The following is a 19,232-nucleotide window of genomic DNA, read 5'->3' as shown; positions in this document are numbered from 1 at the left end:
AAATAGTCACATGCTTTTCCGACTGAGCCAACCAGGCGCCCCTCCATCTTTATTGCTAACATATCTCCCCTATACCTAAGATCTTTATTTTTGCTTATTTATTGGATACTAAAGTATTTCTTTGAGTTTTAAAGAAGAGTGTGTACCTGAATCTTTGCATATCTAAGAATATTTATTAAATGTGTATTCTGACACAGCAGTTACAACTGTAGCAGGCTTTTCTAAGGAAATGTTAGTAATATGCAAAGATGTATATAAGTTCATTGCAGTATTATTACAAAGCAAAAATTAGAAATGAATAGATATCTATAAATAGATTAAATAAAATTAAATTATTTCCAATCATTATTGCAAAATTATAATAGTTTTATCACCTTTATCTTCTAACTGAATTTAAATATCATTAATCTTTTTGCCTATTACTTGTGCAAGTTGTATCATAAGTTTAGACCATGCAGAACAAATATTAGGATGTATAGCTATTAACATTAATATTCCATTTAGTATCTTTTTCACTTTTTCAATTGGATTAAATACTTGCTGACTAGATATATATTACTGAAAAAAATTTAAGAAATTTTAGTCTGTTCCTGTAGTCACTCCATGGATTCCTTTGGACAACCCAGACCAGAAGATAACCAGTCAGTAGTTAGCAGAATGCAAAAGAAATACTGGAAAACTAAACAGGTCTTTATCAAAGCAACGGGAAAAAAGGAGGATGAGCACGTGGTGGCATCTGATGCTGAACTGGATGCTAAACTTGAGGTAAATTTGAGGATTCTTTATATTGCATATAAGTGGTTATTCTCTGGGACCATGAAGAACTTGCAGATTTGATAATAGAATGTTTAATTGTATTCATCTGTCAATCAGATCTGGTTAGAGGTTGCAATTCTCACAAACTGAGAATTGGCAAAGCTGGTATTCATAAATTAGAGAAAGAATAAATAATTTCTCTGGCACAAGTATTAATTTTTAAGTTAAATATTAATGATTATATTCCTAATTGAGACCATATACTCATTATATATCATGTCATAATATTTTGTATTACTTTTACATGAAGCCTTATACTTCACTTAAATTAATTGAAATCAAATAGTGAGGTTTTTTTATTTTTATTATTTTTTTTAAAGTTTATTTCTTTAATCTCCATACCCAGCGTGGAGCTCAAACTCACAACCCTGAGGTAGAGTTACGTGCTCCACCGACTGAGCCTGCCAGGAGCCCCTGTTTTGTTTCTATAATTAAGAAATAGAGTTATTGAAGTATTTTGTAATGTGTTTTTTGGCTGTGTTTTTCACTTTAAATAAAAGAAGTAATTACCATGAAACTACTTTAAACCTGTAAGTGTTTTACACTTTTAAATAATTAAACTAATTAGAGGAAGTCTCCTGTATATACAAAAAAGTCTGGGTTTTAAATGCAGGTTTACTAATTCCATGTATGGATACTAATTGAAGATGCCTTTTAAAAGTATTTCCAAGCAGGAGTTCTGTTATATATTATATAAATATATATATCTGTTGGATTATAATCATTTGTTTCAATCTTTTAAAGTATAGTTCTCATTAAATAGGTCATAATTAAGTATTTTTATTCTATAAAATGTAAACTTATGTCGTGGCCATAACAAATATGGAAATAGATAAGAAATTAACAAGCTTTTACTATTTGTGTTGAAAAGTGTTCTTATGTTTTAATGACAAATGTCGAAAAAATGAAGGGACTTGATTATAAGTAATAAACGTTTTAAGGCTAAAGGAGCTGTTTACTGTTTCCACATATATTCCCACAGAAGTAAATTTTCCTGTCTTGTTTTACATTGTTGGGTAATCTGTGTGACATATTTTATATTCTTGTCCAATAGACAAATACGAAATCACTCAAGTACTTTCTCCTACATTTGTAGTATATTTTTTAAGCATGGGAACACTTTTCATTGTATGTATACTTAAGTCATCATGTTGTACGCATTAAATATATTACAATTTCGTCAAATTATACTTCCCTCACATTTAAAAAAATTTCATTGTAAAAATAAAAAGAAATTGTTTATAAATCTTTCAAAGACCCATGGGGAAAAAAACAACTATAATCATTTCATCATAATAGAACAATCATTTTTATATCTTTTTCTAGCCTTTCATAGGATTTTAAAACAGCTTTTTTAAATTGCCAAGTCCATATACCAGTTCATTTCAAACAACCTAAACTTATGTGGAAAGTTGATGGTTGCTCCTCCATTTAGATTTTAGTGTCTGTCACTGATCTTCCTTAGGTCAGATCACATACCAGAATAATAACAAAACTGTTTCAGAGAGGGAATATTCAGGCTCAACGGTGACATTGGAAATTTATTTGATACTCAAAGGGTTAGTGCCTAATATGCTACAGTGCCAAGGTCTTTTTGAACTAAAGTCTTGTAAGAGTTCTTAAGCGTAGGACTTTGTGGGAAGAAGGCTGTACCCTAAAACCTATGCCACCTCATTTCCCTGGGAACACCTAAATTTACAGATATGTGTGAAGAGTTACCTCATGTGTATAATGTGTCCTAATCTCAAATTTCCATGTGCTTACTTGAAATGGATGTTTTATTTTTCTGTTAGCTATTAGCAACAATAGTGGTGAAGGGAAAATTCCAAACAAAAATAATCCAAAAGTAATTTATTTTTGATGTTGTAATATATTACTTAATTTTATGGTAATTCACTCACCTGTTATGCTTAAAATAATACTATAGAAAAGCCAGATTGAGAGTTAACATTTCTAAGGTTTTCTATACTCTTTTCGTCTGTAATTGGCAATATTTGATACAGTTTATATTGGATTTACATTTTTGCTATTTAGTTAGTTTGGAGCTGAGGGGAGGACAAACTCCACAGTTACAAATTTTTATTAGTTCCCATCTATTTATCACCCTTTTTTCCAACCCTCATGGGAATCTAAATGGGGGAATCTAAATTTTCTATGTCAAAAATAAACCTAATACTGAAGTACATCGAAGTCAAGGAAAACAGACATAACATTTATAAAAGAATGTTCTGCTTTCGAAGTGCTTATAACAGATATGTTATATTTGTTTATGGTTCTTTAGATTGTCCTAATAAAATTTATATTTCAAAGGTTTTTCACTCCATTCAAGAGACATGCACTGAACTTCTGAAGATAGTTGAGAAATATCAGCTAAGACTCAATGGTATGAAATCCTAGATATCTATCCAATAATTCTCATTTAAAATAAATAATTCACTTGCATTTTTGAGAATGAACTATTTAAGGTAAAAACAATAGTTTACTGAACTATTTTGTGAATGGTTCTTTATGACGAAGAAGTGACAGCAAGGAGCAGTGGGAATGGGGAGCTAGCAAGTGAGTGGACTTGAGTTCTGCTGCTGCCTCAGAGGCACTGGGGGACTTCCCTTTCAGTTTGTTTTGTGTTTGTTTTTTTAACTAGGCTCTGTGACCAACGTGGGGCTTGAACTCAAGACCCCAAGATCAAGAGTCGCATGCTGTACTGCCTGAGCCAGCCAGGCACCCCTTCCCCTTTCAGTTCTTAACTTTAGCTTTTCCAACAGTAAACCAGAGTGAGATTAGGCATGACATTAGTCATTTGTCACTTTAAGCTTATAATTTGAACACTTTATGGGCTCCCCCTTATTAGTCTTATTGTGATTAGAAGGTGAGACTTCTAAAACTTTGTGGTCAAAGACCACTTTTGTTTTGTGTTTTACTTTCAATCTGTTGTGAACTGATATTTTTATAATATACGATAAAAATTAATTTCTAGAAAAATGAAATTAAGATTTGCAAAATATAGGCACACATTTTTATTATTATTAGATTCAACAGATATAAAATACTCAGTCAAATTAGTAAGTTTCTAAACAGATTCTTAGTTTTGGTACTTGTTACAGGCTGGTAACAAATGCTTCTGGACTGGAATTGGTCCGTGGACCACACTCTGAGTAGTAGTATACTACATGACAACTTTTAGGGTTTCAGCAGTAAAATTGTGGATGTCTGTGGGCCTGGAATACTGAGCATAGGTCAATGAAGACAGGGTGGGAGTCAAGATTAAGTTAAGTTTAAATAGAATAGGAATACTTTGTAAGAGGCAGTGATCATAAAATGCATGTCTGCACAATTGCTAATGCATCATTTGTGGTTTTGTCATTTTGGAATCTTTTTTTTTTTCATTAAAAATCAGTCTTTCCCAAATCAAGTTCCATGAACTCACTACATCAAAACCATCTAGAGCACTTGTGCATGGGGGGAAGCAGATCCTAAAACCTATAAAATCAGAATCTCTGGAAATGGAGCCCCAGGAATTTGCATTTTTAAAATAAGCCTCTCTTTCCCCCAAGTAATTCTTATGCTGTGAGAATTTTAGTTGTGTGTTTTAAACAAATGATGAAATGAAACAATTAACTATACTGTAATTTTTTCCTAGTTATATCAGAGGAAGAAAGTGAACTGGGGCTCTTTTTAAAGTTTCAAGCAGAACGGGATATGACGGAAGCTGGTAAAATGATGGATGCTACTGGCAAGGCACTCTGTTCTTCAGCCAAGCAAAGGTTTGCGGTGTTCTCCATCATCCTTAAATCTGTAGTCAACATGATAGTTTTGACCTATGTTTCTAAATTTGCATATCTGTAAAGGTTACCGATCATTTCAGTAAAGGGTTAAAAGAGAGCTATATTACAGCATATAATTGTTTTGATGCCTAACTCTTATTTATTTTGTATGTAAAAGAATTACTTAGAAATTGACATTCTAGGTTGCTTAATTCCTAGAAATAGACTTTAAGCCTATATTTTAATTTCTTATGTGGTTTAATATAACAGGTACATACATATAAAAATATGTAGATTTAATTATTTTCTTTCTCTTTTTGGATACTATCTAGAAGTACATTAGAACTTTTCCTCTTTTTAAGCAGAGAGCCTTTTTTTTCTTAATTATTTGGCATTTATCACTTTACAAATTTTTAACATAAAGATATCTGCTGCAAAGAATCTCCTCCATTTACCAAATACAGCAAAAATCTTTGCATTTTCAGAAGAAAAATAAAAACAGGTCTTTTCAGACCTGTAATTGTGATCTATTAACTTAAGTGGCTTTATTCTGAAACACCACATCAGTGCAAAAGCCCATCATTAAGGAAGTAAAAAAGGGACACTCAGTAGACACTCAGTAGAAGGCCCTTCAGTGCCACTAAGTCAAAACGCGTCAAAACTGCGTCAAAAACGCAGACTAGAGGAGCTGGGTTTGATTGTTGTTTCTTAAATTCTTGATTTTTTGTCCTCATCCTCAGCTGCTAAGAACTCAACACTGATTAATTCTCCTAGCATTTTATCTACTTTTCTATACCTAGATTTTACCTCAATTTGTCACATGAAAGGCTTTTTCTATTTATAGGATTAAGTTTTGTGAATACAGGGTATCTTTTACCCATGGAACTCTCTTCTAAATGGCAGAATTACTTGGCAGATTATTAACACATGGATTGACATCCAAAATGTTGCAAAAATAATATATTTCTTAAAATAAGAAAAGGGAGAGATACAGACACGTCATTATTAGCAATTCAAAGTTGGCTATATGATTTTTATTTGCTTTCTAAAGTTCCTTAGGCATCTTAATAATTTCCTATTTTATAGACTCATCTTGACAGCAGATATGCTTTATGGTTTTAAACCTTTGTTTTTATTTTGTTTTATTTATGGGATGTACATCCCTCTGGTTTTTATCTCTCTGCCATTAGATTGGCCCTGTACACTCCTCTGTCTCGTCTTAAGCAAGAAGTAGCAACATTCAGTCAAAGGGCGGTATCTGATACCTTGATGACAATCAACCGGATGGAGCAAGCACGCACAGAATACAGAGGAGCCCTGCTGTGGATGAAAGATGTGTCCCAAGAACTGGACCCAGACACCCTTAAACAAATGGAAAAGTTCAGAAAAGTATGAAGATCCCTTCCCTTTCCGTTCCTTGATACATAAACCTATTGAACTTACACAGAATAATTTAATCGAGATCATAAAATATCAGGCTATTTTTGAAACACATTATATTATAAATTCTTGGTTGCTTGGAGATCTTTGAAGTACAGAAGGTTGTTACACTTTTTTTTTTCTTTTACTCTGAGTGACATCCCCACCCTATCAACCTTTTCTATTAATTTTTTTTATCCCTCTCACAGTAGATGTCACTACCCTTTAAATGTTGCTTCGCTGGACTTTTGGGATTTGTTTGCAGAAGGGAAATAGTTTATTAGTGAGGAAAAAATAATTAAAGTAAAAATTCAGGTAACTTGATTATTATAAGTAAAAGTGAAGATTATCAGATTCTTCTTCTGCTACAATACATAGCTTGACCACAGGCTTTTAAAGTATGTATGGACTTACGTTTTTGCTAAATAAACTACTTATGAATTGTATCCCCTAAATTTACCATATATGAACAATAAAATTCATTCCTTCATTTAATATTTAGAGTACATATAATACAAATCATATTTAATATTGACTGAGCTTTTACTCTATATCAGCCATGTAGGCCACAGCAACCTGTTACACTTTCCCCATTATAATCAGTGACAATTAGAATACGATCCAAAGGAGTTGTTAGACAACATTGTGAATACACTAATGTCACTGAATTGTATATTTTTTAAATGGTTAAGTTTATGTTATCTGAATTTCACCTAAATTTTAATTAAAAAAGACTGTATTCTAAACTTATCTGGACCCAGACAGCCCTGCACAGTCTGTTTCCTGGTCCCTGTGCAACCACATCTTGCACTTTCTATACTCTAGCCCTTTCCACGCCCCAGGAAGGAACATGTTCTAGCCTATTCCATATTGTTCTGAAAACATATTAAGCTCTTCACCCACCTCGCATGTCCAGGACTTTTGTCCTTGCTTTTCCCTGAGCCTGGAATGCTCTTTTCAGAATCTTGGCATGGCTCCTTACCATCTTTCTGTCCCAGTTCAAACATCTTGCATGAACTCCCCAAAGGTCTCCCTGATCATCTTACCAAAAGTAGTCATTTCTTTTCGCTTATATGTTATCTTTACAACTTGAGATGATCTTATACATTTATTTACTACTGCTTTTTCCTGTGCCTCCCCACTCAGGGATGGTGGGAAAGAACATTGTTTTGTTCACCACAATATCCCATTGCCTGGCACATGATAGGTACCTTATAAATACTTGTTGAATGAATGAATAAGTATATTTAAAAGTTGAATATTCATGCCACTTGGTGACATATGACTTACCTTAAGTATAAGAAATATGATAGGCCTATATTTAAATTTATAAATTCATCTCCATGATTCAGAGCTATTATTAATGCTTCTCAACACTTTATGTTCCCTTTCCACTCATTCTTCTATTAGCTAAATATCCATCAGTAGTTTTGGATGTTTCTTTTTATTTGGAATCTGTGGGGTTTTTTCTTCTTAACTATATACTTTCCATTTATCACTGCGTACTTTCTCAGCATAAAGATAATCTGCTGGAAAGAATCTCTTACACTTACTAAAAATAGCCAAAATCTTTACGCTTAATCATGAAATAATAATACAAGGAAAGGGAGGTAGCCTTCTTTATTACAATTTCATGTGTCTGAAAATATGTTTCATGATCCTGTATGGTATATTTATATCTGTATTATTGGTAATAATAATAAATATTATTGTGGTTTCAGGTGCAGATCCAAGTGAGAAATAGCAAAGCTTCTTTTGACAAGTTAAAGATGGATGTTTGTCAGAAAGTGGATTTACTTGGAGCTAGTCGCTGCAATATGTTATCTCACTCACTCACTACCTACCAGGTACCCACCTCCATGGTCAGCATGTCCTTGCAGTAAAGATGAGTGGTGAGATTCCTTTTTAAAAGTTGTCTAAAGGATATTAAAAAATTGCACATCAGATTCCTCTGACTTTGAAAACTGACTTACTGAGGTTATGACAGAGAATCTGAATTCTAGACTAAAAAAGACCTTCGGGATTGCCTACTCCTATATCTTCATGTTATTCTCCTTGGTGTCCTAGGAGAGGGAGATTTAGGGGCTGTCTAGGTTTGAGAAGGGGGTGTTGAGGCAGGATTCACATCTCATTAACACTGGTTCACCCAGAACTACTCCACGTTGAACTTCTACGCTCAGTTTCATTTGAAGCAAAGATGCTGTGGCCCAATAGTTTAAAAATTTTCTGTCATTGTATAGCTGAAGAAAGTGAAACCTGGGAGAATGAAAGTAAATGGCATTGTTGGGCTAAAAGCCTAGGTTTTCTCATGCTGGGTCCCGTGTTCTTTTCATTCTGCCAAGTCTCCCTTTCCCACCACTTTAACCTCAGCAGTCTCACCTGTGCTGCTATTACCCCAAATCACACATAAATATCATGCAATGAATAAGTGAGATGTTAATTATTAGCAATGACTATTTTTAACATGTATTCGTGAATGGCAAAATAGAATAAAATGTATTTACTTAAGAATAATAAAGGGAATGGACATTCACTGGGCCTTGTAGGAAATCTACCTCCTTGGATATAGTACCGCGGAATTCAGGAGTCAAGAAAGGACTCACTTAAAAATAAAAGTATCTGGCAATCCATGTAGCATGCACCTGAAACACAATAGCTATTAGTTCAGTTCTCTTTTATTGTCTCCATTCAGCCCCCTCACATTGAATAGGAACTTTGAAGCATCAAGGAAAACGTCCAATTATTTGAGCAGGCTTGAGAACACGTTTTTTTGGGGGAGGTTTTTTTTTTGTTTTTTTTGTTTTTTGTCTTTCTTGTGCCCTAAATGAAAGACTAAATTTAGTGGTACATACTATTTTTTTCCAATTAATAAAAGTTTATATATGCTTACCAACATAAAGATTTACACATATACCCTTAATACAAATATGATATTTTTGTGCTTTTAACATTTCTCTTTTGGACTCTTCAGAAGGTGTTCTAATCTACTAGCATTACTCTCTGGCTGACTCCAGTGTACATTCCAGTGCTGTATACAGATAGGCACATATATATGCTGATACAGATGCCAGTTCTTATGCAGAATTACTATTTACACTGCTTTCTGGTTCCCCAAACTTGGAAATTGATTTTACTTCCTACTGCTTATTATTCAGCAACCATTCATCTACCTACACTAGTGAGGAAAAATAGCAGTGAAAAAAAGAATCAGAACTGTAGTGACAACGTTTCTTTTTCTACAGAGGACACTTCTTGGATTCTGGGAGAAAACAGCTCGATTGATGTCCCAGATCCATGGGGCCTGTCCTGGCTTTCATCCATATGATTTTGTAGCTCTCAAGGTATATTTCTTTCCATGTTCTTTTGTTAGATATTATACTTCATTTGGATAACATTGAAACTATTTTGTGCTAAGCCTAACTTTGAATTTACAAAACATTAGGAAACATTTTTCTGTATTCCTTCGGCCAGTCGTTTTTCTGTACTTCTCTGATTCCAAGTGCTACCAGCAACACTGAACAAATACTTGAGAATACTGCTGATGGGCTCAAGATATTGGAGGGGGTTTGTTGGGGGGAGTAAAAGAGTGAGCAAGAGAAAAGAAAATTAAAATGCAAACGAGATAATAAAAAGTTATGGAAAAGAAAAACTTCAGAGGAACAAGCAATGGAAAATGGTCATAGGTTTTCAAAAACAACCAGAGTACCTACTGACAATTTTAGAAGTTAAAGAAAAATTTCCTTGCTTTACTTTTATACTCATGTTGTAGATGTGATTCATGATGCAAAAATTATGGGTGATTGCAGCTGAAGAGACTACTGTATTGTATTAGATCAGCTCTTTCTGTAATGCCTACGTGTAAAAGGTACTCTCGGGTTGTTAACATTTGTTAACATCTTCCTGTTAACCTTCTTTGCATATGGCTTATCTAGCAGAGTCACACCATGGTAATCATTTCTTTAATTTGGTAGGCTAGGTTTCAGGGCCTTTGAACTTATCATTCTTCTTTGTTTTAAATAGAGTTTGAAAATGTTATTGTTGAGATTACTCAAGCTAGATGTGGTATCTGTGATAGATTCATATCTTGCACCTGTGTATTCCTGGGGCTTCGTATGGATTTTTAAGTCATGTTCTGACATAGCATCTTCATTCTAATAGACACCCTTGTATTAGTCTTTATGTTTTTTGTTGTGTGTATGTTTTGTTTATTTTTCTATATTAATGTTTCACTGGATAGCATACTGTATTTTTAGGCAAATTTAATATGAATTTCTGTTCAGATGAAGTCGAAAATCTTTAGCCATATTTAGAGCATTGCAGTCAAAGTCAGAAACACAGTGTACGTCTTCTTTGGCATTTCACAGACTTGTAAACCATGTGGCTAGTCCATGCCACAGGCTGTATGGTTGCCACAGGCAGCCAGGATAAACAGGGACACAGAGCTTAGTTCAAATTACATTAGCATACATTTCCCATATCTTTCACTCTAGTCTACTTCAGAAATATCTCTATTTTATGTTCTTTAGAATTTTTATTCTCATTTTGTTTGTACAAAGAGAGAAACAGATTCCATCTACTTAACATTGAATTTCTTGTCCTTAGCAACTACAAGACACTCCAAGCAAGCTTACTGAAGACCAGAAAGAACAAATAGAAAACAGTTCTCTCACTGAAAGCCTCAATAAGTAAGCAGGCAGAAGTATGGTGTTATGGATACTGATACATGATATATAATATATTTGGAAACTGTACTGATACATGATATATTTGGAAAGAGTTCTTTTTTGACTTACTAAATATTTATTTCTATGTCATTTTTCCAATTAATATTTTTAAGGGATTTTTTTTTTTTTAAAGTGAGCTCTGCGCCCAACATGGGGCTTGAACTAACGACCCAGAGATCAAGAATCAGGTGCTCTACCGACTGAGCCAGCCAAGGTGCCCCATTTTTCCAGTTAATATTAAACATTTGTTTTGAAGCCTTATCCCCCCCCCCCCCCCCCCCCCCCCCGTTTTAAACAAGGCAGGCAAAGTTGATGATAAGAGTACAGAACAGATTGGGGTGATAATTCCAAATTCTATAGTTTGGGACACTGAGTTTTGTATTAAGAGCCTCTACCTAGTGAATCCCAGAAGGACCAGCTTGAAAGAGAAAGGGACAAATGTCAGCAGCTGTGAAACAGAAGCTGTTGAACTCTATCTCCAGAGCAACACAAATGGGACTGGGGGTGGTTACCTGAAAATGGGGGTTCTTATCATGCACGTACTTTATGTTGCTTGTTTCCCTTTTATTATATAGTACCTTTGTTTTCTTTTCAGAGCTGCCACTTCTCATTTTAACTAGATTGCACTGAGTGTGGTAACAAACCCAGAAATAAGACTTGAATTGTGGCACACCATATATTGCTGAGTGGAAAATGATCCAGGATATAAGCAGGTCCCTCTTTTCTCTATGGGGAAATCCAAACAAAATTTTTTGGCTAACTTGAATATATAAACAATTTAGGGTGTAGATTAATCAAATGTATAGTTATAAATGAAACTTAAACTTTGACATTTAAAATCCTATGTTACATGAAATACATTCATTTAGTAAATTTTTTCCATGGTCACATTTCATGAGAGTTTTATTCAAAATCCTCTCATGCATCTTCAGCATTATGAGAACTATCTTTTGAGTTAACTAACAGAGTCCAAAGCATTTTACTTTCTCTTCTGTCTAAGTGGTTTAAAAGCCCATGTATATGTACTGTCTTTGGAAATTTCATTCCAAGTCATTAGTATCTATTTTCTCTGTAGGTTTATTTTTGTGTTTTTTGCAAATAAATACTGTCTAGGTTTTCCCTGCTATCTGAAGGTGGAGTGTCCCAATGAAACATTTCATAAGCCAGTACAGTGTAAGGAAAGAAGCAATTACCATTTATTTTTGTGGGAAAATTTTTGAGTATTCCTAGACCCAAAAAATAACCTCCCTAAGGCTTTTCTGACACATCTTGCTAACGAATGCACAAAATAAATGGAGATAAAGCACAGATGTGCACAGACACAGTTCAGAGCTCTAGTGGCTTAATGCTGAGATGCTGAGTGTAGTTCCCAGGGAAGGGGTTTGATGGTGCTGCTGTCTCTGCTCAGGGTGCACACTGCCTTGAAAAGGGCTCCTTGCAAAACAAACACTTAACACTCTTTTTGCTCTTTGCCTTTGCCTTTTTTGTAAAAGTGAAAATCCTCTTCGGACTTCTTTCAGGTAGCAAAGTGGGTACTAACGTAGGTCTTCTGTAGAAGCATAATGCAAACTTTTGAAAAGCAGGGGATACCTGTATTGCTTTTTACATATTTTTAAAGATTTATTAAAAACAGCCTCTAATACTAGAATTGTGAGGTTACAACCCCGGGAATAATGCTTAAATCTATATTCAATTTCTTTTTCTAATTTTTTATTGCAGATGGATGATATAAATATCCAAAATTAGTATTGACTGAGAATATTTTAGGCAAATGTATCTTCTTTTACAAACACCACTTTTCTCTTCGAAATAGGGTACTCCATTTTTTCTGCAGTTCTTCATTCCCTCTATTTAGATCCTAAGTATTCTTGAGCAAATGCTTTAGTGCTTGAAAACTAAACTTCATGCTCTGTGACTTTGGTGACAGATGTTCTCTCTGATGTACTTTAGCACACTGCCGATAATACTGAACACAGTGCCTGGTGCTTCATCAGTAATCAGTAACTGTTGCTGAAAGAATAAGGGATGAAGGATTATTTTCATAGTCTATGTAGATCTAGAGAAGAAGTGACATTTGTTTCAGATTTTAGATCTGTCTACAAGACAACTATTTTATATGTTACCTCAGTTAAACATTTTTTAACCATGTACAACTGTAGAATATGAGTCCCAAGTATATTTTAACCGATAACATTTTTTGGTTTTTACTTTAGGTTAGTTTTGTCAGATGAGGAAGTGAGCTTGGGAAATGAACCAGGTAAGATGGTAAATTCATTAAAATGTGAAATGATCACATTTGAAATGTCAAAACAGTTTGTCAAAACATTTTAAAACAGATTGTATTAATATCCATTCACTTAAAAAACATGTTAAGTCAATTTATTAATCTCTTCTATATAAACACTTTTGAGTTAGTTTTCTTTTCCCCCCAGCTTTACTGAATTATAATTGACATATAACACTGTGTAAGTTTAAGGTGTATAGAGTGATGATATGGTATATGTAAGTATTGCTAAATGATTGTCCTATAAACAGAGTTAACATTTCCATCCCCTCACATAGTTACTATATATCTTTTAGCAGCAAGAACATTTAAAATTTATTCTCTAAGCAACTGTCAAATATATAATACAGTATTGTTAACTATAGTTACCATGCTATATACTAGATCCCCAGAACTTAATCATCTTTAGCTGGAAGTTTATACCCTTTGACCAAATTTCACCATTTTTCTCCCCTCCCAGACCCTAGTAACCACCGATCTACTTTCTGTTTCTGAATTTGGCTTTTTAAGATTGAACATTTAAGTGAGATCATACAGTATTTGTCCTTCTTTAACTTATTTCACTTGGTGTAATGTCCTCCAGATTCATCCATGTCATTCCAAATGGTAGGATTTCCTTCTTTTTTATGAGTGTGCATATATATATATATATATATATATATATACATACACACACACACACATATACATATATATACATACATACACACACACACATAACATTTTCTTTATCCATTTTCCTGTGATGGACACTTCAGTTGTTTCCATGTCTTGGCTATTGTAAATAATACTGCAGTGAACATGGGATTGCAGATACCTCTTTAAGATGGTAATTTTATTTTCTTTGGATAAATACCTAGAAGTGGAAGTGCTGGAACATATGGTAGTTCTGTTTTTAATTCTTTGAGGAACTTCCATACTGCTTTCCATAATGGCTACACCAATTTACATTCCCACCAATAGTGCACAAGTGTCAAGTGTTCCCTTTTCTCCACATCCTACCCCACATTTGTTATCTCTTGTCTTTTTGATACTAGCATTCTAACAAGTGTGAGGTGATAGTTCACTGTGGTTTTGATCTCTGTTTCCCTGATGAGTAGTGTTTAGCACCTTTTCATGTATGTGTTGGCTGTGTATATGTCTTCTTTGATTGGAAAAATGTGTATCTAGGTTCTTGGCCCATTTTTTATTCAGGTTATTTTGTTTGGTTTTGCTGTTAAGTTATGAGTTCTTTACATATTTTGGATAGGAACCCCTTATCATATAGACGGTTTGCAAATATTTTACTCATTCTGTAGGCAAATGTGATTGGGTTTTTTGATTATTGATTGTTTTGCTGTTTTTTGCTGTGCAGAGGATTTTTAGTTTGATGTAGTCTTCTTTATTTTTGTTTTTGTTTCTTGTGCTTTTGGTGTCCTACAAAAAAATCATTGCCAACACCAACGTCAAGGAGTTTTTTCCCTAGTTTTTTTTTTTTTAATTGAAGTATAGGTGACATATATTAGTTTCAGGTATTGGGGGCGCCAGGGTGGCTCAGTCAGTTAAGCATCTGCCTTCAGCTCAGGTCATGATCTCAGGGTCCTGGGATCGAGCCCTGCTCAGTGGGGTGCCTGCTTCTCCCACTCTCTCCTTCCTGCCACTCCCCCTGCTTGCTTCTCTCTCTCTCGGTCTGTCAAATAAATAAAAGTCTATATTCAGTTATGTAACACAGAGATTTGACAGTTATGGACATTACAAAATGTTCACCATGGTTAAGTGTAGTCAGCATCTGTCATCATGCAAAGTTATTACAGTATCATTTGTATTCCCTGTGCTATACTTTCCATTCTCGCGAATTGTCCATTTTACGAATAGAAGTTTGTACCTCGTAATCCCCGTTATGTATGTTGCTTATGCCTCCACCCCACTCTGCTCTGGCAACCATTAGTTCTCTATATTTATGTGTGTTTCTTTTCTTTGTTTGTTTTGCTTTGTTGTTGTTTTTTTAAGAGTCCAGATATAAGGGGGATCATATGGTATTTGTCTTTCTCTGTCTGACTTGTTTCACTTACCATAGTACCTTCTAGGTCCATCATGTTGTCACGAATGGCAAGATTTCATTCTTTTTTATGGTCGAGTAATTCCATTCTGTATGCATTCATGAACTATATTTATATCATCCTATTTTAAGCTGATAAGAACTTCAACAGCACATAGAAACTCTGCACTTTTCTCCCCCTCACATTTTAGGTTATCAGTGTTATAATTTACATCTTTTTTATTGTGTATCCAATAACAAATTATGGTAGTCATAGTTATTTTTAATATTTGTTTTTTTAACTTTTAAACTAGAGTTGAAAGTGATTTATGCACCACTTTTTCAATATTATAGAATTTGACTTTGACTGTATATCTTTACTGATGAGTTATACACATTCATGCAGTTTTACGAGGTTATTTAACATCCTTTCATTTCAGCGTGTAGAATGTCCTTTAGCCTTCTTTGTAAGGGAGGTCTAGTGGTGATGAACTTTCTCAACTTTTGTTTGTTTGGGAAGGGCTTTATCTCTCTTTCATTTCTGAAGGACAGCTTTGCTGGATATAGTATTCTTTGAGTTTTTTTCTTCCAGTATTTTGAATATATCATACCACTCTCTCCTGGCCTGTAAAGTTTCTCCTGAGAAATCTGCTTACAGTCTTATATGTGAGAAGTCACTTCTCTCTTGCTACTTTAAACATTTTGTCTTTGACTTTCGACAGTATGATCACAATGTGTCGTTGTATCTGACTGGGCAAAGCTGCTGCTTATGCTCTGAGGTCGCAGGTGGCCCATTGGCTGTATTTCGTGTTTAAGTGGTGCTGTTAGCTGGGATCCCTGGTAAGGGGCTGTGCTCTGAGGTCAGGCAGGGTCACTAGCTGGGCCTCACAGTCATCTCTGATCAAATGATGCCACTACCTAGCCTTTTTTTTCAGGCAGGGTCACAGGCAGGGCTTCGTGGTCTGATATGGCCTCAGCCTATGCTTTGCAATTAGCAGGACTGCAGAGGCTGGGTTCTGAATCAGGCAGGAAGGTGGCTGTGCTCTGCTGTTGGGCAAGATTGCTGACCATACTTCCTAGTTGAGTGGGCCTCATGCTTTGCTGCATGATTGGGGAGGGCTTAAGGCTGTGTTTTACAACTGAGGAGGATCACTGACTGGGCTCCCTGCTTGGGTGAGACTGTAGGCTGTGCTCAGCAATTGAGCACTGAAGCCAGGTAGGGCTATAGACTGGAGTTTGCTGCTAGGCAGCACTGTAAGCTGGGCTGGATGCTCCCCAGGGTCACTGTTAGGGCTTCCTCGTGAGCTAGGCAGGAGGTTATGCTTCATACTTGGGTGGGGCAGCTGACTTGTTTCTCTTTCTGGGTGGGTGGTAGGATATGCTCTGTAACTTCCCGGGTCTCAGTCCAGGCTTCCTGGTCAGGTGGGACGGAGGCTATACTCAGCAATGAGTTAGCTTTCTAACAGTACCTAATTAGAAGGTCTACTTATTTTCTTTAGGGAATTTTGATTTTCTCTAAGATAAAGGCTTTTAATGTAGACATTTATTTCACAGGGTTGTATGATTAAGTTTCAAGCTTTTCCTCACACTTCAATACATGTTCTTATTTTTTTTATAAATACATATTATGTATACAATCAGTATATATTCAATCAGTGTGGTTTTGGAGCCAGAAAAACCAGGGTTTGAATGCCAGCTTTAAAAAAAAAAGTCATTTATACCTCTCTCATTTTTCTCATCTGAAATATGAGTCATATACTACTACCTTACAGAGATATTAAGACTAGAGGTATTTATAAACTACATAGCACATGATGGATGTAGAGTTACTGTGAGAGACATTTTTAAATGTACACATAAATACAGATCATATTGTTAAACCAGAATAATCGTGGACTTGTATATCTAACATAGCTTCAAGTATATGTTCAAAAGGTTAGCTTCTTGTGCATCTATAGTCCCATATCCAAGTAGAGAACATTTTTTTAAAAGGCCCAGATGAAATATAATGGACATTGTTGTAGTTTCACCATTCATTTGTAGCATTATTCAATCTTTTAAAACTGCTGTATCAGTAATTATGTCTACTTTTTAAAAAAGATTTAATTTATTTATTTTAGAGAAAGAGCACAAGTGGGAGGAGGGGCGGCAGAGGGAGAGGGAGAGAGAGAATCCCAAGCAGACTCCTCCCTGAGCTTGGAGCCTAATGCAGGGCTCCATCTCACAACCCTGAGGTCATGACTTGAGCCAAAATCAAGAGTTGGATGCTCAACCAACTGAGCCACCCAGGTGCCCTGTTACGTCTACTTTTTAATTCCGGATATTTATTTGTTCCTTCTCTTTTTCTTAATTAATCTTGCTAATGATTTACTTATTCTATCAACAAATCAACTTTTGGTTTTGTTAAACCTGTCTATTGAATCTTTGTTTCCGTTTCATTACCTTTAGTTCTTATCTTCATTGTTTTCTTCCTCTATTTTTGGTTTTTTAAGGCTAAAATTTCCTTTTTTCTGTATTCCACAAGTTTTTTTATTTTTTAAAGATTTTATTTATTTGACAGAGAGAAACACAGCGAGAGAGGGAACACCAACAGAGGGAGTGGGAGAGGGAGAAGCAGGCTTCCCGCTGAGCAGGGAGCCCGATGTGGGGCTTGATCCCAGGACCCTGGGATCATGACCTGAGCTGAAGGCAGACGTTTAATGACTGAGCCACCCAGCCCCTTCCTCACATATTTTTTTAAAAAAGGTTTATTGAAGTATATTTTCTTGATCATAAAACTCATTCAGTTGTATAAGTCAGTAATTTTTAGTTACTATGGAGCATTGCAGCCATCTCTATAAATCAGATTTAGAACCTTTTCATCCCCTCAGTAATAAGATTCCTCACATCTGTTTGCTGTAATTGCCATTTTCACTCCTAGTCCTTTTCTGAACATTTCATATAGCTAGAATCATGCAATATGTGGTCTTCTTGTATCTGACTTTTTTCACTTCAAGTAACACTTTTGAGCTTCATCCATGACACAACTTGTGTTGGTACTTCCTTTTTATTGCTTAATCCATTGTATGGATGTCCATAAACTTTGATATATAGTATTTTCATTATAATCTGGTTTAAATTAAACTTTTCTTTATATCTTCTGTCATCTATGGCCATGAATGATTTTAAATTGCGTTTCTGAAATTGCCAAATTAAGGAGATATTGAAATTAATCTTTTTGTCATTGATTTTTTAATTTAATTTCATTATGGTCAGAGAATGTATCCTTGTCATACTGATTCTTTGAATTATTGGGACACTCTGTATGGACTAAGAAGTGGACAAATTGTCTAAAAATTCCATGTGCTTGATGTGTTCTCTAACTGTTGAATGCAGGAATCTATATGTCTATTACATCAAGCTAATTATTTGTGCTGCTTTAAGTCTTTTATATCTTTACTAATTTTTAATTTACTTGATGTATCAATAATTGAGAAATGTGTTTTGGAATCTCGGCTGTTGAAGTGGATTTTCATTCTTCCTGCAGTTTTTCACTTTATATACTTTGAGGATTTTGGAGTGATGATTGCATATAAGTTTAAAATTTTTTTTAAGATTTTATTTTATTCATTTCTTTTTTTAAAAGATTTTATTTATTTGAGGGAGAGAGAGCATGAGAGCAAGAGAGCACAAGCAGCAGAGGGAGAAAGAGAAGCAGAGCTCCTGCTGAGCCAGGAGAGCCCAATGCAGGGCTCGATCTGAAGACCCTTAGATCATGACCTGAGCCAAAGGCAGCCGCCTAACTGACTGAGCCAGCCAGGAGCCCCTTATTTATTTATTTTAGAGAGAGAGGGAACACAAGTGGGGGTAGGGGAAGAGGGAGAGAATCTCAAGTAGACTCTGCACTGGCACAGAGCCTGACACAGGGCCCAATCTCACAACCCTGAGATCATGACTTGAGCTGAACCAAGAGTTGGACACTCAAGTGACTGAGCCACCCAGGCACCCAAGTTTAGAATTCTTACATCTGTTTAGCAAATTAATCTGTTATCAATATAATGACCCTTCTGTCCCTAATATTACTTCTTGGCTTATAGTTTGCTCTCGGTGACATTAGCTTAGCTTAGTAGTTTTATTTTTGTTAGTATTTGCTTTGTATACCCTTTTTTGCACTTTCACTTTCAACTTTCCCATGTTCTTATATCTTAGGTTATGGCTCTAGTAAATAAGAT

The 19,232-nt window shown here is 35.1% G+C and overlaps 1 protein-coding gene across 7 annotated transcripts in view; it reads left to right on the top strand.

Moving 5' to 3' along the window:
• Positions 1-19,232, top strand: part of ICA1L (islet cell autoantigen 1 like) — a 74,753-nt gene that overhangs the window by 31,615 nt on the left and 23,906 nt on the right. For 5 of the 7 annotated variants that reach the window (XM_034654979.1, XM_034654976.1, XM_002919126.4 and 2 more), the window contains exons 3-10: positions 597-765; positions 3,127-3,199; positions 4,454-4,577; positions 5,768-5,966; positions 7,718-7,843; positions 9,239-9,337; positions 10,599-10,681; positions 12,934-12,977. In XM_034654979.1, the coding sequence (XP_034510870.1) occupies positions 597-765; positions 3,127-3,199; positions 4,454-4,577; positions 5,768-5,966; positions 7,718-7,843; positions 9,239-9,337; positions 10,599-10,681; positions 12,934-12,977 (917 nt within the window). Of the gene's footprint in view, positions 1-574; positions 766-3,126; positions 3,200-4,453; positions 4,578-5,767; positions 5,967-7,717; positions 7,844-9,238; positions 9,338-10,598; positions 10,682-12,933; positions 12,978-19,232 lie in introns of all 7 variants that reach the window. The other 2 variants (XM_034654977.1, XM_034654978.1) reach the window with 2 other exon arrangements.

The sequence above is a fragment of the Ailuropoda melanoleuca genome, chromosome 2 (genome assembly GCF_002007445.2).
Source record: "Ailuropoda melanoleuca isolate Jingjing chromosome 2, ASM200744v2, whole genome shotgun sequence".
Lineage (NCBI taxonomy): Eukaryota > Metazoa > Chordata > Mammalia > Carnivora > Ursidae > Ailuropoda > Ailuropoda melanoleuca.
The sequence above is the reverse complement of the archived record's forward strand: the minus strand, read 5'-3'. Positions and strand labels throughout refer to the sequence as shown.